We start from the raw sequence: 27,737 nt of genomic DNA on the forward strand, positions 1-27,737 counted from the left end.
TAACTTCTTCAAAGGAACCTGCTCTAATAAAAAATCTGCCAATAAAGAAACTATTTCTGCTCTACTCGGAGATAAACTAAAAGCACTCCGTGAGGGATGCTCAGTGTCAGAGGACTTCATGGGCAGTGCCTTTATGCATAAAAATTTAAACACCACTAAAACTTTTTATACAGGGTCCAAGAGATCATCGTTGACCGCAGAGCAAATTGCTATAGAAAAAGCAATAGACTTGAAGTCTTTATCTCAGCAAAATGGCCTATAAATTACGCGAATTATTATTTATATAACAAATTAAATCTGACTGGGAATCTGAGTATAATGCTTTTTGCTTTGAAAGAAACAGAGGTTATTGTGTATTATTTCCCTTTGTTTCGTCAGCTCCACGGTTCCACAAAAAAGAATCCTTCCATTCCACTATGGTCCCAAAGTCGTTTTTTTTACATTAATTAGGAAAAAAAATATCTTGATTTATAAAAAAAAAAAAATTTTTCCAATTGTGTACACCCCACAAACAAAAGAAATTAAAGAATCAAATAAATAGTGCAGCCCTGAAAGTTTTCTCAAGCCCTGAAAGTTTGCTTTTAATTCTCTGCGCACGTGGCTTGAAGAAAGTACAATTTAGTGATCTTCCGTTTTGCTTTGTATCATCAAAAGTAATAGTCCAGTATATAATAATTACAATGGAAAATGTAGCTCCAAGTTTGTTTTACTCGATTGTCTATGTATTTTCTTGTTTAGATGTGTTTTGTCCTTTATTTTATGTGTTTTATGCTGTGTTGTTTTTAGCGTCCGTAACCTAAAATAATTTTTGCTTCGTGAGATAAAAGTTAGTGGATTGTTGTAAGCATTACTCAAATCATGTTTGTCAATGTCTTGTCCATATAAAACACTAATCACCTTTTACCCAAATCCACCCGGTTCCATACGATCACGAATTTCCCTAGGCATCTTTGAGTTCCGGCATGCAGAACTGCTTGACGTGTGTCTACACATCAAGCGCAAAGCATCGTCAGTTTTTGACTTCATAATAAAAAAGTTCAATAGATCACTTTAAAAAAAAAAAAAGAAGAAATAAAAAAAAAAATCGAAGAATTTCGCAGCCTACGCAAATAAATGCTTTACAAAATGCAATAACATGGCAGATCGGCTCAAAACGGATCCAAGATATAAAAATTTTATGTCTTCCAAAATGTTAATTATAGTTGGGAATAATGAGCTAAAAACAACACAAAAATGCGTAGGACGTCCACGCGTTTCTTATTATGACGGAAATGAACGGTTAAGAAGGAAATATGCGGGTGAGCTGCTTGTTCAAGCGGCTTCAATATCAGCAAAAAAAGGCAAATGCAGTGATTTATCGTTTGTTTTAATGGAAGCATCGAAAGGCAACGCAACTCAAATAAGAAATAAGTATTTTTCCAAGGATCCTATTCCGTTGAGTCCTGATGAAGCTTTGGCGTTTTTACTGGAAAATGGATTAACCAAGAGCACATACATAGACATCAGGCTGCAGAATAAAGGTCGTAATTGCGACATTTACCCGATCTATAAGCACCTTATTGAAGCAAAGGAAAAATGTAGACCTGAAAACATTTCCATTTCTGAAACTATTGCAGTCGTTCCATTACAGGATACACAGAATTAACGTTGATTTCAACCTATGGTTTTGACGGTTCTACAGGGCAAAGTACGTAAAGCGTGTTTTTTTACGCTTTTTACAGCTGTGAAAGTGAAAAATGATCAGTTTAGTTTGCCATTTCATCATGGAAACACTTACGCCGGAACAACGTTTACAAATCATTGAAATTTATTATCAAAATTCGTGTTCTGTGAAAAATGTGTTTTGCAAATTACGTCCATATTGTGGTTGACACAACCGACCAACCGAGCAAGCCATAAAGGCAATTGTGGACAAATTTCGCACACATTTGACTTTATTGGACATTCAACAATCGAATCGTGTACGGAGAGTGCGCACAGAAGAGAATATTGTAGCTGTAGCGGCCAGTGTCAGTGAAGATCGTGAATTGTCCATTCGTCGGCGTTCTCAACAATTGGGACTGTGTCCTTCGACTACGTGGAAGATTTTGCGCAATGATTTAGGTTTAAAACCCTATAAAATTCAATTGGTTCAAGAATTGAAGCCGAATGACTTGCCACAACGTCGAATTTTTGCTGAACAGCTCGATGAAGATCCGCTGTTTTACCGTCGAATAATCTTCAGCGATGAAGCACATTTCTGGCTCAACGGATACGTCAATAAACGAAACTGTCGTATCTGGTGTGATGAGCAGCCAAGAGCCATTCAAGAATTGCCTATGCATCCAGAAAAAACCACTGTTTGGTGCGGTTTATGGGCTGGCGGTATCATTGGACCATTTTTCTTCAAAGACGATAACGGTCGCCACGTCACCGTCAATGGACAGCGTTATCGTTCGATGATAACAGACTTTTTTTGCCCAAAGTGAGAGATAATGATCTGGTTGATATGTGGTTTCAACAAGACGGTGCCACATACCACACAGCACGTGAGACAATGGACCTATTGAAAGATGAGTTCGGTGAACAATTAATCTCTCGTTTTGGACCCGTCAGTTGGCCACCGCGGTCATGTGACATTACACCACTGGATTATTTTTTGTGGGGATATGTAAAGTCATTGGTTTACCAGGACAAACCACCGTCAATTGGTGCATTGGTAGACAATATCAGTCGTGTTATTGGCGAAATTCCCTTAGACATGCTGGAAAAAGTGGTGCAAAATTGGACCTTCCGTGTTGATCACTTGAAACGCAGTCGCGGCCAACAGTTACATGAAGTCATTTTTAAAAAGTAATTGGCAGAGATTGTTTTATCATCTCAAATAAAAATTTAACAATAATATTCAAATTTTGTGTGTTTCATTTTAATTTTAAAAACCAAACGCTTAAAAAACACCCGTTATAAGCAGAATTTTCAAAGTACTGCATCGAATAACGTAGGCCAAGGCCTGTTTGTCACAACACTTATTTCGTTAAAGCTGGTAAACGATTTTAATCAGATTCTTTGGATTAACCGCACGCCGCAGTCTATCAGATTTTGCAGACCTGTTTAAATTCAGTTTACAAAGGAAACCACTGAACATATTTTAAAGGAAAAAGATGACTTAGACAATCAAGTTCAAAACTTAGTGTCATTTTGTTTTCGTAATTTCATTATAAAATATGAACTTTACATGACTTTGATTGATTGTAAGGTTTTAAACACATTAACAGGAAATAAATCGACACAAATTTGTCCAATATGTGGAGCAAAGCCTTTACAATTAATGTCAATATCAGACATGAGCTCGGAAACTTTCAGTTCTAAGCCTGAATCTCTTCAATATGGTGTAAGTCCCTTGCATGCATGGATTCGTTTTTTAGAGTTCGTACTTAATTTATCGTACAGGATTGAGCTAAAAAAATGGCAAGTTAGAGGCTCTCAAGACAAAGATTTAATGCTCATACGCAAAAGGGAAATTCAAGGCAGATTTTGGTCCGAACTAGGATTACACGTTGGCAAGCCAAAACAAAATGGAAGTGGAAATTCAAACGACGGTAATACAGCGAGAAGAGCCTTTGCAGATACCAAAATACTATCGTCAATATTAAATTTAGATGCCGATTTTCTTCATAGTCTCCACACTATTTTGATCGCTATTTCAAGCGAGTTTTCGATTAATATTGATAAGTTTGAAGTTTATTGTAAGCAGACCGCACGCATTTTTATGGAAAAATATCCTTGGTACCCCATGACACCCACAGTCCATAAAGTATTAATTCAAGGACCCAAAATTATTGGGGTTATAAAAAATAGTAGGCTAAATAATATGCAGGACAGAGCTATGGACACTAGCGATCCATTAATCTCAAGCTTATGCCTGGCCGAAAGAAAAAATAAAAAGAAACCTATTCCTGCAGATGTACTGGCTCTTAGTATCAGTGAGCGCTAAAACCTGAATGACGAATCTGATTTAGGAGAAATAGATTTGGATGGATCTGACTCAGATAAATCCGATATTTACATCGAATACTCAGTTGATGTGGATGCAGAATTTTTTGAATGAAAACTTTACATTAAAAATAAAGGTTCTGATTCTTACAACTGATTTTATTTGAAACTCCTATTAGTTTAAGTAGGTCAGATGTAATAGTATTGTTAAATCTTACTAAATAAATCAGATAAGTAAGTTATCTCTCAAAAACCCCAAATTTGATACAGATTGGTCTCAAAATAAAAAAAATTGAGGGCTGTGCCACGCCCACTTTTCCTAGTCCAAGTTTCTACGGTTTTTATATAATCGAACGCAAAAAACCAGACAAAAAATCTTTCTCAGATTTTTAGCTATTAATTTATGTAAAAAAAACGACTTTGCGACCATAGTGCATTCCTTGGAAATAAAACAGTTAAATAGAATCCACGCATTCGACAAACATACACTTCATAAAATGACACCTGCAATGTGAAAGAAGACATATCCCACTTATTATTAAACTGCACCAAATTTACGCTCATAAGAAATAAATTTCCGAACCTACTACGATACAATGACATTTACAGTTCCTCGCTGAATCCTAGATACCGACAACCCGTGCAGTATATACAAGCCTTCGTGGAAATTTTAGCTCTGTAGCTCTTACGGTCTAGGAGGAGTTTGCGTTGATCCAGACGGACGGACGGACGGACATGTCTATTTGAACTTGTCTCGTCGTGCTGATCAAGAATATATATGTATACTTTGTATGGTCGGAGATGCTTCGTTCTATGCGTTGCACACTTCTGACCAAAATTAATATACCCTTTTTGCAAGGGTATAAAAATAGGAAAGAGAAAGTACAAAATAAATAAACAAAACGACAACACTGCTGAAGTTTGGTTGCATCATGCAACTTGCATGGTTTGATGCCGCTAAAATTTTATTTTTCGATTGCACAAAAACAAGTGGAATTTTAATAAAAAAAAATCCATTGAAATATGCAACTAATCTTGCACTTTCATGTTCATTTATCAATATCTATCTAGCCTAGCAGTAGGCATCAAATTGAGAATGTAGAGTGACTCAAAACGCGAGCAGATAAAACTGACTCAAAGACAAACTAAAACTAAAGCTACCAGAGTACGTAGACTTTTTTAATATGGTTATGATTATTTAAAATGTTTAACAGTCCTACTTCCGCCCCTATAACTAACAATTATAAAATTTTTTAAAATCACACGAGTTAATGTTTACGTTTTAGAAGAATTAAATCAGAATTTAAAAATAATTTAATAGGCATTCATCGACAGTTTCCTTTGAAGGTAAATACAGTTTTTCTTATTTGGGTCACCCCAAATGATATTATAATCGCTTAACTTTTATTTTTGGGAGTGATTGTTTTCTTCACTATTGTTCACTTTTCAGCATTTCAATTGCTGAAATGTTATGAAATAGCATTTAAATCCAATTTCAATAAAGTTCTCGCCAATTGTTTTTTTTTTTTTTTTCAAAACCACGAAGGCGGAAGTGGGCGTGGCAAAAATTTAAAATAAACATAATCTGCGCCCACAATATACAAATCTAAACGACCAAATTTGGTGACTCTAACTTTGTTAGTAGGAAGTAGGCGTGACAAAAGCTTTACACAAACGATATCTGATCCTGTACTAATTTAACTATACACTTAATTTCTGACAGAGACTCTATAATTGTTCTTGGGGACTTTAAACAACTCACCAGAATATGATCAACACTTTATAATTGCAAAACGTTGCTACCCTCTGGGTGTCAGCTTTCGCTGGCTTAGCTAAATTGGATTTATAATACGTCTGACAGATTTCTGGATCTGACTTCTGATCCTAGTTTTTGTGAAGTATCTAGAACTAGTCCAATGGTGTTACCAGATGATAGTTTTCATCCAACTTTAGAGTTATCTATTAAGATTCCCAGCCGCGAGCCCACCTTCGAGTGTGATCCTACGGTACGCACCCGATGTTTTCGGAAGACTGATTTTGTCGCTTTAAACAATTCCTTTCTTAATTGGACTAATTTATACACTTGTACGGATATGAATTCCGCCATTTCTTTATTTTATACCACTGTTGACTCGATCTTTAACGACTGTGTACCCTTAGTGTCTCCTGTGGCGACGCAGAAATTACCATTGCTTACTGAAGAATCTTAAGTCTAGGTATTACAATGGATCTACCAATGGATCTCTTTCGATACTCGGCTGCTAAATCGAATTTTATTGATCTAATTCTGAATGCTATAATAATTACTTACAACGTTGCCAGTTGCAATTTCGTTAATGCGAAATTTTATCTTTTTTCCATCGTGTGCAGTTTTTAATAATGTTTCGCCCTCTTCTGATCAAACTATAGGGAAGGATTCGTTTATTTTACCTCCTCATAACGACGTAATTACAAAGGAATTTGTAAATTGTCAGCGATACCTAAACTGTTTGAGAAAATTATGACGTCTCAAATACAGTACTTACATATGTAAATCTTTTTTTCGGCATGCCAGCCTGGGTTTGTCAAGAATAGGTCTACCACAACTAACCATTTACAGTTTACATCTTTTGTAATCCAAGGTTTTAAGAAACAACAGCAAACTGATGTTATATATACGGATTTCAGTAAGGCTTTCGATTCGGTAAACCATGCCTTACTATTACATAAGCTGAATTTAGTTGGCTTTCCGGATGCTCTGCTTGCTTGGATTTCACAATATCTAAGCAATAGGAGGCAGAGGGTTCTTTTTAGGTCCTCTCTTTCTAAGATCATTTGTGTTGAATCAGCAGTCCCACAGGGCAGTCACCTTGGCCCATTATTATGTACCATTTTTATTAATGATCTCCCCACCGTTCTTTTAAATTCCAGAGTTCTTATGTATGCCGATGATGTAAAAATCGCTAATCGCATCGTAGACTCTCTCTCATGTCATACTTTGCAAGCTGACCTGAATGCTTTTCAGGGGTAGTGTAGGACTAACTTGTTATCTCTAAACTGTTCTAAGTGCAAATTTATGTCTTTGTATAGAGGTTCTCCCCAACTAACGAGTTACTTTTTAAATAATTTCCCGTTAGAAAAAATTAATAATACATCCTTGGTTGTAAAAGATTTAGGGGATCTTAATAGACCACAAACTCAGTTTTAATCAGTATATACTACTGTTAGTAGGGCTAGTTCTTGGCTTTGTAAAGCGCTGGTAGAAGGAGTTCAAGGATCCATATACTACCAAAATACTTTATACTTCATTAGTCCGCCCTATATTAGAATATGGATCTTGTGTTTGCTCTCCTCAATATGAGTTTTATCAAAACAAATTAGAATCTGTACAAAAACAGTTTTTACTCTTTGCCTTTCGTGATTTGCGCTGGGATCCAACTGTACAACTTCCATCTTATTCTAGTCGACTTCAGTTAATTAACCTTCCTTCTTTATCTAATCGTAGAACAATGCTTGGTGTAACTTTTCTTTACAAACTTTTGAATGGTGAGATTGACTCCTCTGACCTGTTGAGCCAAATTAACATTTCTGTTCCATCTAGAAGGACCCGCAATTACACACCGCTTTTACTTCCCACTTGTACAACTAACTTTTCTCTGCATGAACCTTTTCGTATACTATGTAGTGACTACAACAGACTTTGGAACGTTATCGGTTCGGTATGGCGTCATATGGGCCACTTGTTCGTACTGAGCGTTGTACGTCTACGTCTTTATATAATCCAGATAGTATATTATTTAAGAGGCTTTAATCAATTTTCGGGGCCGGAAGTAGGCGTGGTAAAAATTTTGAAATAAACTTGACCATCGTAGGTTTTATACGACTCTAAATTTTGTGACTCTATCTCTTAAAGTTTTTGAAATCTATCTGTTCATACGAAAAGGCGAAGGGACGGACAAGGCTAGATCGACTCTGCTGTTGATGCTAATCAAGAATATATATACTTAATGGGGACGGAAAAACTTCCTTCTGCCTGTTACACACATTTTTTCTACTTTAATATGCTATTTCACGCCATGGGCGCATGGTAACTGAAGAAATGCAAACCAATTTCAACTTAATTTGAAAGAAGGAAACAAAATTAAAAACCATGCATACTTGACCATATCGTCATCAGGGATGACAACTGGAAATTCAAGTTTTATTAAATTTGCCAGTTATTAAACGGGGATAAAATTAGATATTTTTGTTTGTAACATGTGAAGTGTGTTATGTGATAATTTCAAGTAAATCGAAATCAAACTAACAGAGATAATGGGCTTTTAACTGATTGGCCTTCATTAAAGCAAATTTGAAGCTTCGTCAAACTGTTGAAAGTAATGCAAATGCCAGCAGCATTGGCGACGACTCCACTGCATGGTACAAAACAACTGATATGATTTTTACCGAGTTCTTTGGTGATGACACTAAGCAAATCGTTATAAGGAACATCATGCATTGGTTGTCGTAAATCTGCTTCCCTGGGATGACTTGGTCACTATTTCAAGAACTGTTCCTGCAGAGATACGAGAATGTAGAGACAACGGGCGGTCTACCGATAGCGAGTGCTTGTGGAAATCAATTTCCACCGATGGCGATGGCCCACACAGCGCAGATTGACACACATGCCATAAGCGAAAATCAAATGCCAATAAGGAACCAAGGGCAAATCCGTCTTTTGGATTTTGCGTCTTCTTGTAAAATGGGTGCAAACTACGTCCAATAGCAACAACGTGAAGCAAGGAGATGTTTGTCCTGTACTGGAGCCCCAAGGAATAATGCGTCAAAATAGTGAGCTGTATCGATTATTTTTTGTTTCGGGTAAAAGATGTAACAAGGTTGTAATACTAAGAGGCATAGGAAATAATGCTGTAAAGAGTCATTTGCAGTTTGGCTATAACCATTGGCTCTAATAATTTAGATATGTTCAGGACTAAAATTGTGACTGTGGTACATGATGAGTCTGCAAGTAAAGTCTTGATGAAGTCTATCGACAATAAAAAAATCTTATAAGAATGTAAAAAGTACATGTAAAAAGATATTTTAAATGAATTCTGAGGTAGCTTGATAGATGGAATGCCAAATACGCGTAATACTACTGGTGCATTAAAGATTAGGGAGTGATAGGTTAAGCATAGACTAAAGAGAATTGAATTCAAATACAGTGTTTGACAAATGTCCGTTACCTCTAATTACTGATTAAATTGTTAGGTTGCGTTGTGAAAGATACTTTTTTAGTATAGACATGGTCAGTGGGCTTTATGAAGTACCAATTGAGATTGAATCAATTGAAAAACTGCATTTGTAACGCCGGAAAGCCAATATGAATTCCTTGCTATGCCATTTGGGCTTGAAAATGCCTCTTCTGTTTTCCAGAGAGCAATTGTACGAGCATTAGGAGAGCTGGCATACTCATATGCTATCGTCTACATTGACGACGTACTGATTGTTGCTGATTCGGAAGAAAGGTTAGTCAATTTATTGAAAACATTGTCAGATGCTGGATTCTCATTTAATATAAAGAAATTCAACTGTTTATAAAACGAAATATAGTATTTGGGTTATCTTAAAAAGGGTGTGGAAATTAAGCCTAACCCTAGAAAGATAGAAGCGCTGTCTGCTTTAAATAGACTAGTTTTAGTTACACAATTGAGGCAATTTTTAGGACTAGCATCATACTTTAGACAATTTGTTCCCCGCTTTTCTGAGCAAATAAAGCCTTTAAATAAATGAACTTCGAAAAACAGTAGCTTTGTTTGGAATGAGCAGCATAATCTTATACGTCAAAAAATTATACTAGCACTGACGTGTGATCTGATATTGACTTTATTTGATCCACCACGACTCATTGAACTTCATACCGTTGCAAGTGCAAATGGCTATGACGCAATGCTAGTACATAGAGTTGATGGGAAATGCAAGGTGGTGTTGCGGTAATTGTACTCCTACGGCAGAAACCCTAGCTGTTTACAATACTGTGAAACATTTTCGCCATTACCTGCATGATCAAAAATTTATAGTGTACACTGATTGTAATTCGCTAAAAGCTAGTCAAACAAAAATAGAGCTAACTGCAAGGGTGCATCGTTGGTGGGCCTACCTACAATCTTTTTATTTTGATGTGGAGTACAAAAAGAGAAGTCAGATGGCTCATGTAGATTTTCTATCAAGAAATCCAATAAAAAAAAAACAAATTGCACAAATGAATGGAGCGTGGCTCGCATCGACTTGGCAGAGTTAACTAATTATTGGTGAATAGCAGAACAACAGAGTGATCAGGACATAGGCGACTGTGTACAACAATTAAAAAGTGTGAGATGCAAGAAGATATAGCAAATAAATATGAGTTGAGGAGTGGAATACTACATAACAGTTTGCCAGTAGCAGTTTCCATGAATTCTGCTCCAACAATAAAGTAAGTATTGCTCACAGCAGTGGAGACAAGTAAGCGATCATTGCAAGAGGCACTGCTATGAAGATGTACAAGTAACTATGAATTGTACTAGTAATCGAGTGAAAGTTCAGCCCCTTAGAACTCCTAATAGGTAAAAAAGCTAGAACGTTAGGTATGTTTCCTGTAATTAACAATGAAGAGGAAATTGATGTTAATGAAATCAGAACTCCAGCCAGAAAATATTGCTAAAAGTAGCATGTATGACAAATGTTGACTAGACAGAAACAAGTCATTAGTTGTAAAGCACAATCTGGGCGATCATGTTCTGTTGAAATGTGAGGAACGGCATCACACAAAAGTTGATCCAAAGTTCACAGGAAAGACGTTAAAAAATAAAAGGACAGTAACCCCATGAGAATTTGCGAGAAATGCCAAAAGAATGTGCTAGATCTGAAATGATTGAAGAGGATGATTACGGTGAAAAGTCCGTAGATCATTGGTCGATCTCTACCACCTAGGTTGAAGGAAACATCATACATGGATCCAAGCAGCAATTGTCACGTCAGCAATGAATGAAATTGCCTGTAACGGATGTTTGATCTTTCAAAAAAATCAATGCACATGAGGTATATAGCGTCGCCAACTGGCGGCAAGAACCCGAGAACTATGCAATGATAAAAAAACAACCAAATGGTCGGGTTTGCGCAGAAAAGGACGAGCTACTATGTAACTAAGTGTTGACATCCTGCCAAAGTGTCATTCAATGATGTTGAGATAAAGAAACTAACATGTGAAATAAAATATTGTCTATGATAAAAACAAAAAAAAAAAAAACGTATGTTCAAATTAAGAATGTAAATGATGCTAAATTTAATTCTGATAAGAAGATTGATGTAATAATTGGCTATTTAAATGACGAATAGCAAAAAGGAGACAATATCCGATAATATCAGTCCATTGAGGGGGTCTGGGTTACACGAGGACGTGGGACGTCAGGAATGCCGTGTATTGATTAAGTGATTAATAAGTCGAAGACTAATGGTTAGTTCCACTTGATTAACAGGTGAGGTGTAGCCCTGTCAATTACCTTTGCAGAGGCTACAAAACGACAATTGGAATGTAGCATGGAATGTTGAGTTTGCAGGATGATTATCATCTTTGCTTAAGCAACATGTTTGGTAACAAATGTTCTGATCTGTCATCGGTGAGAATACTTATTTTCTTTGTTGTTTGTGAAATTTTTGTTGTTGAAATTTCCTTGTTAAATGAATTTTCTTCCAAAAATTTCTTCCTTCAATTGTAGCAATTCTATATTGTGTTTTATTCACTTGTAAGTTTTACATTAAGCTAGTATTAAGAGCAGGGCACCAAGCCCCGCTTGGAGCGAAGTGTGGGGAGTTCTTTCGTGGGGAGAGCGATGGGCATCATCGGGAGAGCGGCGCGAGGTGAAAGCTCACGCCTCCCTTATCCCTTGTGTTGCCAGTTTGGGCATAAACATTTATTATAAATAAATTCATACAAAATAATACAAATAAATCCTAACCACAGTTTTTGTTTGGTTATTATGATACTTACCAACATTTTTTTTTATTTCTTATAACAGATGGGTGATGTCGATCCTGAGACGTTGTTGGAATGGTTGTCCATGGGGCAAGGAGACGAGAGAGATATGCAGTTAATTGCCCTAGAGCAATTATGCATGCTTCTTCTGATGTCTGATAATGTAGACCGCTGCTTTGAAAGGTATTTCGCTTAAATATAAAATAATTGTTATATTTTAATATTAGTCAAATGTTTTTATTCAAAGTTCGAACTGAAATAAGGTGTCAATACGCGAGATTTTACTTTATCTCCATGCTAGTTCCGTGTTCATTTTAAGAAAGTTAGAAATAGTTAAAAACAAAACAGGACTGAATTTTAAAAGATACCAGAGGGCCGGGGCTAACTCTGACCGCGTCAAGATTTGTATACCTTTGTATCGTTTTTGGTAACTCTTTCCTTACCTATAGCCATCAATGTGGAAAAAGTTTTATCTAAAAAGGCTAATGTTTGCGAAAGAATGGCTTACAATATTAGCATAGAAACTAACGCAAAAATTGATCAAAGTCACTGTTTTACACCGGTTGTTCCTATGGGAGCTATATGATATAGTCACCCTATCTTGATTAAGTTTAGCACAGTCAATTACAGCTATGTAAAACTGAGATATATAAATTTTAATGACAGACCGATTGTTCCTATGTGAGCTATATGGTAGCTCATCCGATCTTGATAAAATTTAGCACAATCGCATTGCTATACGAGCTCGTCTCGACGTGCTGATCAAGAATATTTATACTTTGTATGGTCGGAGATGCTTTGTTTCACACTTCTGACCAAAATTAATATACCCTTTTTGCAAGGGTATAAATTTATACCCCCAACAAGTTCAATGACAACGTATAAAATTTTTACCCCATTTATACAGAATAATTAAATGATTTTTTTGGGCTTTTCCTAATACCTGCGTGAGATTAAGTAAGAGTCGCTCAGATCGGACCACTATCCTATATAGTTATATAAGAAATATCGTATAGTTGTATAAGAAAAATATCAGAGAAGTTAAATTCGGTTATGCCGAAGTTTATATACCCTTGCAGTCCTTGACAATAATAATTTTACATGTTCAAAATTTGTTAACTGCTTCTCAATTCATCAATATACATACATACAAACTAAACAATGTTACTCTTCATACTACAATTTGTTCTTCTTTTTCCCTCATACCCTAAGCAAAGCAACGCACGCATACACATACAGTTTATGTAGCATTGCTTCTGTGTGTGTATGCATGTGCATATGTTGATTTGATGATGACGTAGTAGGCAGCAAGCAGCGCTGCGGGCAGCGTTTGAACCGATTTATATTGACTTGTGTTCTATTTATCCGATCGGATTGAAATGATGAGGATCTGATGTTTTATATCCAATATTATCACATAGGTAAATTTCATAGCGATACTCCATTTTTATAAAAATGTTTCTTCTAGAGCTGTATAATATAGTAGTCCGATCCTGATAATTTTTTTAAACTTGATCTGCCCCAGATAATAAAAAGAACAAAAAACAATTTCAGCCCAATGGCTCTTAAGATGGCTGAGTAAAACGCGGAGGGCAGACGGACATGGCTATATCGACTCAGCTTCTCATGCTGATCAAGAATATAAATACTTGTGGTCGGAAACGTCTCCTTCTGTGCGTTACAAACATCTGACCAATTCTATAATATCCTCTGCAAGGGTATAAAAAGGAGTTGGAATATCCCTATAAAATTCACTAATGTGATAGATTTGGATATAAAACATCAGATCCGAAAATTACAATCAGCTCTGATAAATAGAACACAAGGTACAGTCAATGTAAATAGGCCGGTAGCGCTGCCAGCAGCCTACTACATCATTACTCAAAGCAGCAGAGCACACGAATTCACATTGTATGTATTTGAAGTTTTTGATGTATTCAGGAATTGAGTTACAGAAAAAAATATTTAGCATGTAAAAATATTATTGCCAAGGACTGCGTCTGGGATGGGAAAGAAGAACAAAAAACACACCACACCAGGACAAAGACTGTTAAGCGCGAGCCGAAGCAGAAAGCTGACCACCTCCCACCCAACCAACCGATAGGTGCGGCTGTACAACCCACGTCACGGATCGCATGGACAAATACACTGTAAAAAAACAGACAAACAAATCATAATATTATGGCTACCTATGAACCAAAAACGGGAGTATATATGTTTAACTAAGGTAACAGAAGACTTTGCGAATAAAAGGTTTTAATAAAAGCAGATTTTGTACCTTAAGGTAGTCATCTTGGCCCTCTGCTTTTCACATTATTCATTAACGATCTTCCATTAGTCTTACTTATAAAGATACAGATTTTTTTGGTTGGCTATAAGCTGATCTTAAAAACTTTCAATCCTGGTGCCAGTTTAATCTATTAAATCTGTAACGAACACGCGGGTGTCGGAGTGCACTCTGTGTCTTTCTAACAAGTGGCTTGGCTGAGCTCAGGGAAAATCGGGTGGTTCTTGCGCTCTCCCAAAACATGCGCTACATAAGTAAGACGAAGACAGAGATAAGGAATAAAGGACTACACCTAAATAGGGATTTTTATGCAGAGGTGATGGGTGTTATTCGAAGGACCTAGAATGTCGTTGCCTTCTCTTTACTCACCCAACCTTGTAATACCTAAGGAAACCCGGTATTACACATATTGTGGCTGTTAAATCTCTAACGTCAGGTGCCCAAATAAACTAACTCAGCAATTCATCATTTCATACATATGTATATTCAAATTCAAAGAAAAAAATTGGCATATGCCTTTAAGATAAGAAGATAACATCGGATTTCGTATCCCTCTTATATAATAACATCAGCAACAATAATTTCCAATATATATAATCCTAACTAATTCGGTGAGAGTAATCGTAAAAAAATATGTGGGTTGTTTTATAAGTATAAATTGGATCTAAACTAAATTTTACGTTAGGCATTCATTTCAATTTGAAAAATAAAAAAACACTAACTCTGTGGTCGCGGCAAGCGGTTATATTTCACCAATAGATTTTATGCGGCTATGCCGTACTTACAGTTTGTAGAGTCCAATCCAGTCAGCAGGCCTGATGATGGGTGGAGCACTAGAGGCTGTTAAAATTATTAAGAAGGGTACCAAAATATAACTTGCTTCTCGTTACCAACGTTATGACTTTCAGAACCTACTATATAGAAATTTCATTATAAATGTTATACTTATAAATTTGAACACATATATGTACAATACTTAAAGAAAAAAAAACGTCTGTTTGAGGGCCAACTACGGGCTTGGGGTGAGGTTCGGGTCATCAATGCTGGGTTTCGAGTCTGCCGCAACGCCTTCCCAGCAGAAACCTCCAGTCTTTGTTGCGAGGGGCTATTCCGTGTCCTCAGGTGAAACATTCACTCCAACGAGGGTTCACCTAGGCTGGCTGGCTACGCCCCGCACAACAATAGGTGTGCGCACTTATGGCCAACTCGCTCTCCAACAATTTATCCAATGGTCAGTTCATGGACCGGGTCGACATTTATTTGGTCGTAGTCCCGAGAAGTCCGACTTGAAACCATGGATGGGGTCGTCTTCTGGCCTTATAGTGGCTAACACTATGGGTACGCGCTTGCATTTAACAGAGGCAAGACAGCGCTGGCAGTGGCATATTTTCGTGGATGTTCCTTAATTAAAATTGGAACTCGAAAAGAAAGAGACGTGGACTTATGTAATGTCCACGAGGGTACCGGAGTGTTACGTCACACCACGTGCATTGCTTGCACTTGCGGTTTTTTTTCGCGTTCTCCCTCTTAATCGCACAACTGCACTATAGCTCAGACCATTCAAGACTCCCCGCACACTATTCAAGCTCAATTTTTGGTTCCTTATCTTGCATGAGCTTTTCTATGAAAGTGGATCGTGTAAGCTCGGTTCCAAAAAAAAAGCTCAAGGTCAATTCGCCGTAGAAATAGTGTACGCCAAATATATTCGTCTAGCTAGTAGATTTATATAATTTAATGTTTGAAACAGCGCAACCTTACTAATCTTAACACTACTATTCGGAAACCAACTGCCTAGTTAGACTGTTTAAGGTGGGACCGCCAATTTGATTTATTGTTCAATATATTTGCAATTTGTATAAAGTTACAACCGGTCAATTCAGTGGCCTTCTCTAAACTTAAGCTTTTTACCCGATATCGATTACACATCGATACCAGCGAACTCGATAACAATCGCATGGTAATATGACACTGCAATTTGATAATTATCTTACTGCACTAACAATATGGAATACAAATAAAATTTCTTATATGCTAACAAAAATAATGCAGTTCTTTCAAAAACATACCGGCGCCACCAGAACTATTAGTTCAGCACATAGGGAAGGCCGCTAATTTGGTCATAGGTTGTTTGTAAGATCCATGGGCAGTAGTTACAGTAACTACCCGAATCAATCCATCGTCTCCAGGATGGACCGCAGAGACTCGTCCCAATATCCATTTGGCGCGTGGAAGATGTGGCTCCTTGAGCACCACAAGAGTTCCAATACAAAGGTTATTCTCTTTTGATGACCATTTGGTTCGGTCTTGCAATGATGTGAGATATTCCATATACCAGCGCTTCCAGAACCCCTGTACCATAGCTTGAAGTTGATACCATCTCTCCACACGGTTGAATGTCATGTCCAAATAACAGCGCTCAGGTAGCGCAGTGTAAGGTGACCCAACAAGAAAATGAGCAGGTGTGAGAGGGTCCAGAGAACTGTCACCGTTTGCGCACAGTGGTCTTGAGTTTAATACAGCTTCTATTTGCGCTAACACAGACAACTCCTCAAAGGTCAGTGCGTTAGCGGCGATAACCCGACGGAGATGTAGTTCACGGATTGCACTTCAGATTCCCATATGCCGCCAACGTGTGGTGCCGACGGCGGTATGAAATCCCATGTGAGGCCTTCACTCGCGACGAAACTAGCAAGTTCGTTATCCTTTATGTGATCGATGGCCAAACGTCTCATCTCGTCTAGCGCACGTCTACTTCCGTGAAAGGTGGTACCATTGTCCGAGTAGAGATCAGTGGGTCTTGTCCGCGAGAAATAAATCGTTTAAATGCTGCAATGAAAGCGTTGGTTGTTAAGTCACTAACGACCTCCAAGTGTATTGCCTTTGTTGCGAGACAGACAAATATGGCAAACCAAGCCTTTCCAATACGAGCTGTTCGACCCTTATTCTCCTTGATTGCAATTGGTGATTGCAAAATGTGTTTGATGAATGTGCCGAATTAATAACAAGCTGATCGGTGACTCCTTGGGCAGTAGACATTGTCGTGTAGGGATGATCGTTCGATTCGGCCTCTGACTCGTACAATTCCTCTCTCGTCAAGGAATGGGCTGTACCGGATCAATCGAGATTTAATTGATAACGGCTCTTGTTTATTAAGCTTTTCATAGTCCTAAGGAATGTTTTATCGGAGAGTGTTCCTTTGCATCTAAGTCGCTCAATGAATCGGTAACAGTAGCTGGTTACCCGTAAGAGATGGCTCCAGGTCGATAACTTGTTGATTAATAACTCGTGAATGCTGTCCTCAAGCATTCCATGAAGCACAGTAATTGGCTGGCGTCGTTCCTCAGTCGCCATGTCAGTAAAGCTTTGGCCTTGTGTTTCAGATAGTGGCCATTCCGATTGTGGTTTGGTAATCCAAAAGGGTCCGTTCCACCATAACTCATGATTCAACAACTGAGATGGACTTAGACCTCGTAATGCGCAGTCAGCAGGATTCTCTTCAGAGCGAACATGGTTCCAGCAGCGACGTGGGTAGTCCTCCACAATTTCAGCAACTCTATGGCAAACATAGGTATTCCAACGACGGGGTGGCGATGATAACCAGTGCAAGACTATCTCCGAGTCAGTCCAGCAATGTAAGCTGGAAATGGGTATAGTTAGAGATTCTGTTACAAGTTTAAGTAATCGGCTAAGTTGAAGAGCGGCGTTGAGTTCAAGACGGGTAATAGATATAGGCTTAAGCGGGGCTACTCGGGTCTTGGCAGCCACCAACCGACTCCGGTAACCATTCGTTGTAAGAACGCGACTATAAATATAAATATAAAAATAAATATATAAATATAAATATAATAGCGCTGAACCAGCATTCTTGGAATATTAGCTTTAACAACACAGTGGTAGGCGCAACAAAGCCCAGTGGGTCGAAGACTTTTGAAAGATCCGATAATAGCGCCCGTTTGCTAGGGGCCTGTTTGGTTGCAATCATCGGTATATTAACTAATAACTCATCTCGACCAGGATTCCAAGGAATGCCCAATATTTTAACGTTGTCCTCGATCAACGCATGTCCATGTAAACAATCTTCTTTTGGTATCGACTTCAAGAAACTCCAGCTGTTCGAAATCCATTTTCTCAACTTGAAATTTCCTTCATCTAATAAAAAATCAGTTGATCTTTTAATTTCGTAAGTTCGCCAACTGAATTGCATCCAGTTGGAATATCATCCACGTACGCATCGCGCGCTAGGACTCGCGCAGCTAGTAGATATTTCGCTTCATAGTCTATGGCCAATTGTTTCAAAACCCGTACATCCAAGAAGGGTGAAGGCGCCAATCCGTAGGTGACAGTACGCAATCGATAATGCTGTATAGAGTCCATTGTGCAACTGCGCCAGATGATCCGTTGATAGTTTGTATGATGGGGAGCAACCTCTATTTTGCGGAACATCTTTTCTATATCCGAACAGCAAACATAACGATGTTGTCTGAATCGAAGGCAGACACCAAATAGATCTCGTTGAATGGGAGGCCCAATGTGAAGACGCTCATTGAGTGACACTCCGCTACTATTTTTTCCAGATCCATCAAACACCACTCCTCAGGTGAAACATTCACTCCAACGAGGGTTCACCTAGGAATTAGGCTGACTGCCTACGCCCCGCACAACAATAGGTGTGCGCACTTATGGCCAACTCGCTCTCCAACAATTTATCCAATGGTCAGTTCATGGACCGGGTCGACATTTATTTGGTCGTAGTCCCGAGAAGTCCGACATGAAACCATGGATGGGGTCGTCTTCTGGCCTTATAGTGGCTAACACTATGGGTACGCGCTTGCATTTAACAGAGGCAAGACAGCGCTGGCAGTGACATATTTTCGTGGATGTTCCTTAATTAAAATTGGAACTCGAAAAGAAAGAGACGTGGACTTATGTAATGTCCACGAGGGTACCGGAGTATTACGTCACACCACGTGCATTGCTTGCGGTTTTTTTCGCGTTCTCCCTCTTATTCGCACAACTGCACTATAGCTCAGACCATTCAAGACTCCCCGCACACTATTCAAGCTCAATTTTTGGTCCCTTATCTTGCATGAGCTTTTCTATGGAAGTGGATCGTGTAAGCTCGGTTCCAAAAAAAAGCTCAAGGTCAATTCGCCGTAGAAATAGTGTATGCCAAATATATTCGTCTAGCTAGTAGATTTATATAATTTAATGTTTGAAACAGCGCACCCTTACTAATCTTAACACTACTATTCGGAAACCAACTGCCTAGTTAGACTGTTTAAGGCGGGACCGCCAATTTGATTTATTGTTCAATATATTTGCAATTTGCATAAAGTTACAACCGGTCAATTCAGTGGTCTTCTCTAAACTTAAGCTTTTTACCCGATATCGATTACACATCGATACCAGCGAACTCGATAACAATTGCATGGTAATATGACACTGCAATTCGATAATTATCTTACTGCACTAACAATATGGAATACAAATAAAATTTCTTATATGCTAACAAAAATAATGCAGTTCTTTCAAAAACATACCGGCGCCACCAGAACTATTAGTTCAGCACATAGGGAAGGCCGCTAATTTGGTGATAGGTTGTTTGTAAGATCCATGGGCAGTAGTTACAGTAACTACCCGAATCAATCCATCGCATCCAGGATGGACCGCAGAGACTCGTCCCAATATCCATTTGGCGGGTGGAAGATGTGGCTCCTTGAGCACCACAAGAGTTCCAATACAAAGGTTATTCTCTTTTGATGACCATATGGTTCGGTCTTGCAATGATGTGAGATATTCCATATACCAGCGCTTCCAAAACCCCTGTACCATAGCTTGAAGTTGATACCATCTCTCCACACGGTTGAATGTCATGTCCAAATAACAGGGCTCAGGTAGCGCAGTGTAAGGTGACCCAACAAGAAAATGAGCAGGTGTGAGAGGGTCCAGAGAGCTGTCACCGTTTGCGCACAGTGGTCTTGAGTTTAATACAGCTTCTATTTGCGCTCACACAGACAACTCCTCAAAGGTCAGTGCGTTATCGCCGATAACCCGACGGAGATGTAGTTCACGGATTGCACTCCAGATTCCCATATGCCGCCAACGTGTGGTGCCGACGGCGGTATGAAATCCCATGTGAGGCCTTCACTCGCGACGAAGCAAGTTCGTTATCCTTTATGTGATCGATGGCCAAACGTCTCATCTCGTCTAGCGCACGTCTACTTCCGTGAAACGTGGTACCATTGTCCGAGTAGAGATCAGTGGGTCTTGTCCGCGAGAAATAAATCGTTTAAATGCTGCAATGAAAGCGTTGGTTGTTAAGTCACTAACGACCTCCAAGTGTATTGCCTTTGTTGCGAGACAGACAAATATGGCAAACCAAGCCTTTCCAATACGAGCTGTTCGACCCTTATTCTCCTTGATTGCAATTGGTGATTGCAAAATGTGTTTGATGAATGTGCCGAATTAATAACAAGCTGATCGGTGACTCCTTGGGCAGTAGACATTGTCGTGTAGGGATGATCGTTCGATTCGGCCTCCGACTCGTACAATTCCTCTCTCGTCAAGGAATGGGCTGTACCGGATCAATCGAGATTTAATTGATAACGGCTCTTGTTTATTAAGCTTTTCATAGCCTTGGAAATGCTCTTGCGTTGTACGTGTTGCAGAAGTAGACATCGTGCTGATTGTAACTCAACAGATGTAGGGAATGTTTTATCGGAGAGTGTTCCTTTGCATCTAAGTCGCTCAATGAATCGGTAACAGTAGCTGGTTACCTGTAAGAGATGGCTCCAGGACGATAACTTGTTGATTAATAACTCGTGAATGCTGTCCTCAAGCATTCCATGAAGCACAGTAATTGGCTGGCGTCGTTCCTCAGTCGCCATGTCAGTAAAGCTTTGGCCTTGTGTTTCAGATAGTGGCCATTCCGATTGTGGTTTGGTAATCCAAAAGGGTCCGTTCCACCATAACTCATGATTCAACAACTGAGATGGACTTAGACCTCGTGATGCGCAGTCAGCAGGATTCTCTTCAGAGCGAACATGGTTCCAGCAGCGACGTGGGTAGTCCTCCACAATTTCAGCAACTCTATGGCAAGCATAGGTATTCCAACGACGGGGTGGCGATGATAACCAGTGCAAGACTATCTCCGAGTCAGTCCAGCAATGTAAGCTGGAAATGGGTATAGTTAGAGATTCTGTTACAAGTTTAAGTAATCGGCTAAGTTGAAGAGCGGCGTTGAGTTCAAGACGGGGAATAGAGATAGGCTTAAGCGGGGCTACTCGGGTCTTGGCAGCCACCAACCGACTCCGGTAACCATTCGTTGTAAGAACGCGACTATAAATGACAGCGCCATAGGCTTGAGTGGATGCATCCGCGAAACCACAAAGTTCAATGTGCGGCTATGTATCGTGAAATTCGGCAGTGAGATAGTAGGGGTAATTCCTTTACGATTGCTTGCCATCGACTTCGAAGAGTTTCCGGTATTGGGTCATCCCAGCTAATACCGCTGATCCAGCATTCTTGGAATATTAGCTTTAACAACACAGTGGTAGGCGCAACAAAGCCCAGTGGGTCGAAGACTTTTGAAAGATCCGATAATAGCGCCCGTTTGCTAGGGGCCTGTTTGGTTGCAATCATCGGTATATTAACTAATAACTCATCTCGACCAGGATTCCAAGGAATGCCCAATATTTTAACGTTGTCCTCGATCAACGCATGTCCATGTAAACAATCTTCTTTTGGTATCCACTTCAAGAAACTCCAGCTGTTCGAACTCCATTTTCTCAACTTGAAATTTCCTTCATCTAATAAAAAATCAGTTGATCTTTTAATTTCATAAGTTCGCCAACTGAATTGCATCCAGTTGGAATATCATCCACGTACGCATCGCGCGCTAGGACTCGCGCGGCTAGTAGATATTTCGCTTCATAGTCTATGGCCAATTGTTTCAAAACCCGTACAGCCAAGAAGGGTGAAGGCGCCAATCCGTAGGTGACAGTACGCAATCGATAATGCTGTATAGGGTCCATTGTGCAACTGCGCCAGATGATCCGTTGATAGTTTGTATGATGGGGAGCAACCTCTATTTTGCGGAACATCTTTTCTATATCCGAACAGCAAACATAACGATGTTGTCTGAATCGAAGGCAGACACCAAATAGATCTCGTTGAATGGGAGCCCCAATGTGAAGACGCTCATTGAGTGACACTCCGCTACTATCTTTTCCAGATCCATCAAACACCACTCCTCAGGTGAAACATTCACTCCAACGAGGGTTCACCTAGGAATTAGGCTGGCTGGCTACGCCCCGCACAACAATAGGTGTGCGCACTTATGGCCAAATGGCTCTCCAACAATTTATCCAATGGTCAGTTCATGGACCGGGTCGACATTTATTTGGTCGTAGTCCCGAGAAGTCCGACATGAAACCATGGATGGGGTCGTCTTCTGGCCTTATAGTGGCTAACACTATGGGTACGCGCTTGCATTTAACAGAGGCAAGACAGCGCTGGCAGTGGCATATTTTCGTGGATGTTCCTTAATTAAAATTGGAACTCGAAAAGAAAGAGACGTGGACTTATGTAATGTCCACGAGGGTACCGGAGTGTTACGTCACACCACGTGCATTGCTTGCACTTGCGGTTTTTTTTCGCGTTCTCCCTCTTATTCGCACAACTGCACTATAGCTCAGACCATTCAAGACTCCCCGCACACTATTCAAGCTCAATTTTTGGTTCCTTATCTTGCATGAGCTTTTCTATGGAAGTGGATCGTGTAAGCTCGGTTCCAAAAAAAAAGCTCAAGGTCAATTCGCCGTAGAAATAGTGTATGCCAAATAAATTCGTCTAGCTAGTAGATTTATATAATTTAATGTTTGAAACAGCGCACCCTTACTAATCTTAACACTACTATTCGGAAACCAACTGCCTAGTTAGACTGTTTAAGGCGGGACCGCCAATTTGATTTATTGTTCAATATATTTGCAATTTGCATAAAGTTACAACCGGTCAATTCAGTGGTCTTCTCTAAACTTAAGCTTTTTACCCGATATCGATTACACATCGATACCAGCGAACTCGATAACAATTGCATGGTAATATGACACTGCAATTCGATAATTATCTTACTGCACTAACAATATGGAATACAAATAAAATTTCTTATATGCTAACAAAAATAATGCAGTTCTTTCAAAAACATACCGGCGCCACCAGAACTATTAGTTCAGCACATAGGGAAGGCCGCTAATTTGGTGATAGGTTGTTTGTAAGATCCATGGGCAGTAGTTACAGTAACTACCCGAATCAATCCATCGTCTCCAGGATGGACCGCAGAGACTCGTCCCAATATCCATTTGGCGCGTGGAAGATGTGGCTCCTTGAGCACCACAAGAGTTCCAATACAAAGGTTATTCTCTTTTGATGACCATTTGGTTCGGTCTTGCAATGATGTGAGATATTCCATATACCAGCGCTTCCAGAACCCCTGTACCATAGCTTGAAGTTGATACCATCTCTCCACACGGTTGAATGTCATGTCCAAATAACAGCGCTCAGGTAGCGCAGTGTAAGGTGACCCAACAAGAAAATGAGCAGGTGTGAGAGGGTCCAGAGAACTGTCACCGTTTGCGCACAGTGGTCTTGAGTTTAATACAGCTTCTATTTGCGCTAACACAGACAACTCCTCAAAGGTCAGTGCGTTAGCGGCGATAACCCGACGGAGATGTAGTTCACGGATTGCACTCCAGATTCCCATATGCCGCCAACGTGTGGTGCCGACGGCGGTATGAAATCCCATGTGAGGCCTTCACTCGCGACGAAACTAGCAAGTTCGTTATCCTTTATGTGATCGATGGCCAAACGTCTCATCTCGTCTAGCGCACGTCTACTTCCGTGAAAGGTGGTACCATTGTCCGAGTAGAGATCAGTGGGTCTTGTCCGCGAGAAATAAATCGTTTAAATGCTGCAATGAAAGCGTTGGTTGTTAAGTCACTAACGACCTCCAAGTGTATTGCCTTTGTTGCGAGACAGACAAATATGGCAAACCAAGCCTTTCCAATACGAGCTATTCGACCCTTATTCTCCTTGATTGCAATTGGTGATTGCAAAATGTGTTTGATGAATGTGCCGAATTAATAACAAGCTGATCGGTGACTCCTTGGGCAGTAGACATTGTCGTGTAGGGATGATCGTTCGATTCGGCCTCCGACTCGTACAATTCCTCTCTCGTCAAGGAATGGGCTGTACCGGATCAATCGAGATTTAATTGATAACGGCTCTTGTTTATTAAGCTTTTCATAGTCCTAAGGAATGTTTTATCGGAGAGTGTTCCTTTGCATCTAAGTCGCTCAATGAATCGGTAACAGTAGCTGGTTACCCGTAAGAGATGGCTCCAGGTCGATAACTTGTTGATTAATAACTCGTGAATGCTGTCCTCAAGCATTCCATGAAGCACAGTAATTGGCTGGCGTCGTTCCTCAGTCGCCATGTCAGTAAAGCTTTGGCCTTGTGTTTCAGATAGTGGCCATTCCGATTGTGGTTTGGTAATCCAAAAGGGTCCGTTCCACCATAACTCATGATTCAACAACTGAGATGGACTTAGACCTCGTGATGCGCAGTCAGCAGGATTCTCTTCAGAGCGAACATGGTTCCAGCAGCGACGTGGGTAGTCCTCCACAATTTCAGCAACTCTATGACAAACATAGGTATTCCAACGACGGGTTGGCGATGATAACCAGTGCAAGACTATCTCCGAGTCAGTTCAGCAATGTAAGCTGGAAATGGGTATAGTTAGAGATTCTGTTACAAGTTTAAGTAATCGGCTAAGTTGAAGAGCGGCGTTGAGTTCAAGACGGGTAATAGATATAGGCTTAAGCGGGGCTACTCGGGTCTTGGCAGCCACCAACCGACTCCGGTAACCATTCGTTGTAAGAACGCGACTATAAATATAAATATAAAAATAAATATATAAATATAAATATAATAGCGCTGAACCAGCATTCTTGGAATATTAGCTTTAACAACACAGTGGTAGGCGCAACAAAGCCCAGTGGGTCGAAGACTTTTGAAAGATCCGATAATAGCGCCCGTTTGCTAGGGGCCTGTTTGGTTGCAATCATCGGTATATTAACTAATAACTCATCTCGACCAGGATTCCAAGGAATGCCCAATATTTTAACGTTGTCCTCGATCAACGCATGTCCATGTAAACAATCTTCTTTTGGTATCGACTTCAAGAAACTCCAGCTGTTCGAAATCCATTTTCTCAACTTGAAATTTCCTTCATCTAATAAAAAATCAGTTGATCTTTTAATTTCGTAAGTTCGCCAACTGAATTGCATCCAGTTGGAATATCATCCACGTACGCATCGCGCGCTAGGACTCGCGCGGCTAGTAGATATTTCGCTTCATAGTCTATGGCCAATTGTTTCAAAACCCGTACATCCAAGAAGGGTGAAGGCGCCAATCCGTAGGTGACAGTACGCAATCGATAATGCTGTATAGAGTCCATTGTGCAACTGCGCCAGATGATCCGTTGATAGTTTGTATGATGGGGAGCAACCTCTATTTTGCGGAACATCTTTTCTATATCCGAACAGCAAACATAACGATGTTGTCTGAATCGAAGGCAGACACCAAATAGATCTCGTTGAATGGGAGGCCCAATGTGAAGACGCTCATTGAGTGACACTCCGCTACTATCTTTTCCAGATCCATCAAACACCACTCCTCAGGTGAAACATTCACTCCAACGAGGGTTCACCTAGGAATTAGGCTGGCTGGCTACGCCCCGCACAACAATAGGTGTGCGCACTTATGGCCAAATGGCTCTCCAACAATTTATCCAATGGTCAGTTCATGGACCGGGTCGACATTTATTTGGTCGTAGTCCCGAGAAGTCCGACATGAAACCATGGATGGGGTCGTCTTCTGGCCTTATAGTGGCTAACACTATGGGTACGCGCTTGCATTTAAGAGAGGCAAGACAGCGCTGGCAGTGGCATATTTTCGTGGATGTTCCTTAATTAAAATTGGAACTCGAAAAGAAAGAGACGTGGACTTATGTAATGTCCACGAGGGTACCGGAGTGTTACGTCACACCACGTGCATTGCTTGCACTTGCGGTTTTTTTCGCGTTCTCCCTCTTATTCGCACAACTGCACTATAGCTCAGACCATTCAAGACTCCCCGCACACTATTCAAGCTCAATTTTTGGTCCCTTATCTTGCATGAGCTTTTCTATGGAAGTGGATCGTGTAAGCTCGGTTCAAAAAAAAAAGCTCAAGGTCAATTCGCCGTAGAAATAGTGTATGCCAAATATATTCGTCTAGCTAGTAGATTTATATAATTTAATGTTTGAAACAGCGCACCCTTACTAATCTTAACACTACTATTCGGAAACCAACTGCCTAGTTAGACTGTTTAAGGTGGGACCGCCAATTTGATTTATTATTCAATATATTTGCAATTTGCATAAAGTTACAACCGGTCAATTCAGTGGTCTTCTCTAAACTTAAGCTTTTTACCCGATATCGATTACACATCGATACCAGCGAACTCGATAACAATTGCATGGTAATATGACACTGCAATTCGATAATTATCTTACTGCACTAACAATATGGAATACAAATAAAATTTCTTATATGCTAACAAAAATAATGCAGTTCTTTCAAAAACATACCGGCGCCACCAGAACTATTAGTTCAGCACATAGGGAAGGCCGCTAATTTGGTGATAGGTTGTTTGTAAGATCCATGGGCAGTAGTTACAGTAACTACCCGAATCAATCCATCGTCTCCAGGATGGACCGCAGAGACTCGTCCCAATATCCATTTGGCGCGTGGAAGATGTGGCTCCTTGAGCACCACAAGAGTTCCAATACAAAGGTTATTCTCTTTTGATGACCATATGGTTCGGTCTTGCAATGATGTGAGATATTCCATATACCAGCGCTACCAAAACCCCTGTACCATAGCTTGAAGTTGATACCATCTCTCCACATGGTTGAATGTCATGTCCAAATAACAGGGCTCAGGTAGCGCAGTGTAAGGTGACCCAACAAGAAAATGAGCAGGTGTGAGAGGGTCCAGAGAACTGTCACCGTTTGCGCACAGTGGTCTTGAGTTTAATACAGCTTCTATTTGCGCTCACACAGACAACTCCTCAAAGGTCAGTGCGTTAGCGCCGATAACCCGACGGAGATGTAGTTCACGGATTGCACTCCAGATTCCCATATGCCGCCAACGTGTGGTGCCGACGGCGGTATGAAATCCCATGTGAGGCCTTCACTCGCGACGAAACTAGCAAGTTCGTTATCCTTTATGTGATCGATGGCCAAACGTCTCATCTCGTCTAGCGCACGTCTACTTCCGTGAAAGGTGGTACCATTGTCCGAGTAGAGATCAGTGGGTCTTGTCCGCGAGAAATAAATCGTTTAAATGCTGCAATGAAAGCGTTGGTTGTTAAGTCACTAACGACCTCCAAGTGTATTGCCTTTGT

At 39.9% G+C, this 27,737-nt stretch overlaps 1 protein-coding gene across 1 annotated transcript in view; it reads left to right on the top strand.

Moving 5' to 3' along the window:
• Positions 1 to 27,737, top strand: part of Ufd4 (ubiquitin fusion-degradation 4-like) — a 146,330-nt gene that overhangs the window by 19,803 nt on the left and 98,790 nt on the right. Inside the window, 1 exon segment of the mRNA XM_068287404.1 lies at positions 11,988 to 12,127. Coding sequence (XP_068143505.1) covers positions 11,988 to 12,127 — 140 coding nt within the window.

This window comes from Drosophila tropicalis, unplaced genomic scaffold, assembly GCF_018151085.1.
Source record: "Drosophila tropicalis isolate 14030-0801.00 unplaced genomic scaffold, ASM1815108v1 contig_527, whole genome shotgun sequence".
In the NCBI taxonomy this organism is placed as follows: Eukaryota; Metazoa; Arthropoda; class Insecta; order Diptera; family Drosophilidae; genus Drosophila; species Drosophila tropicalis.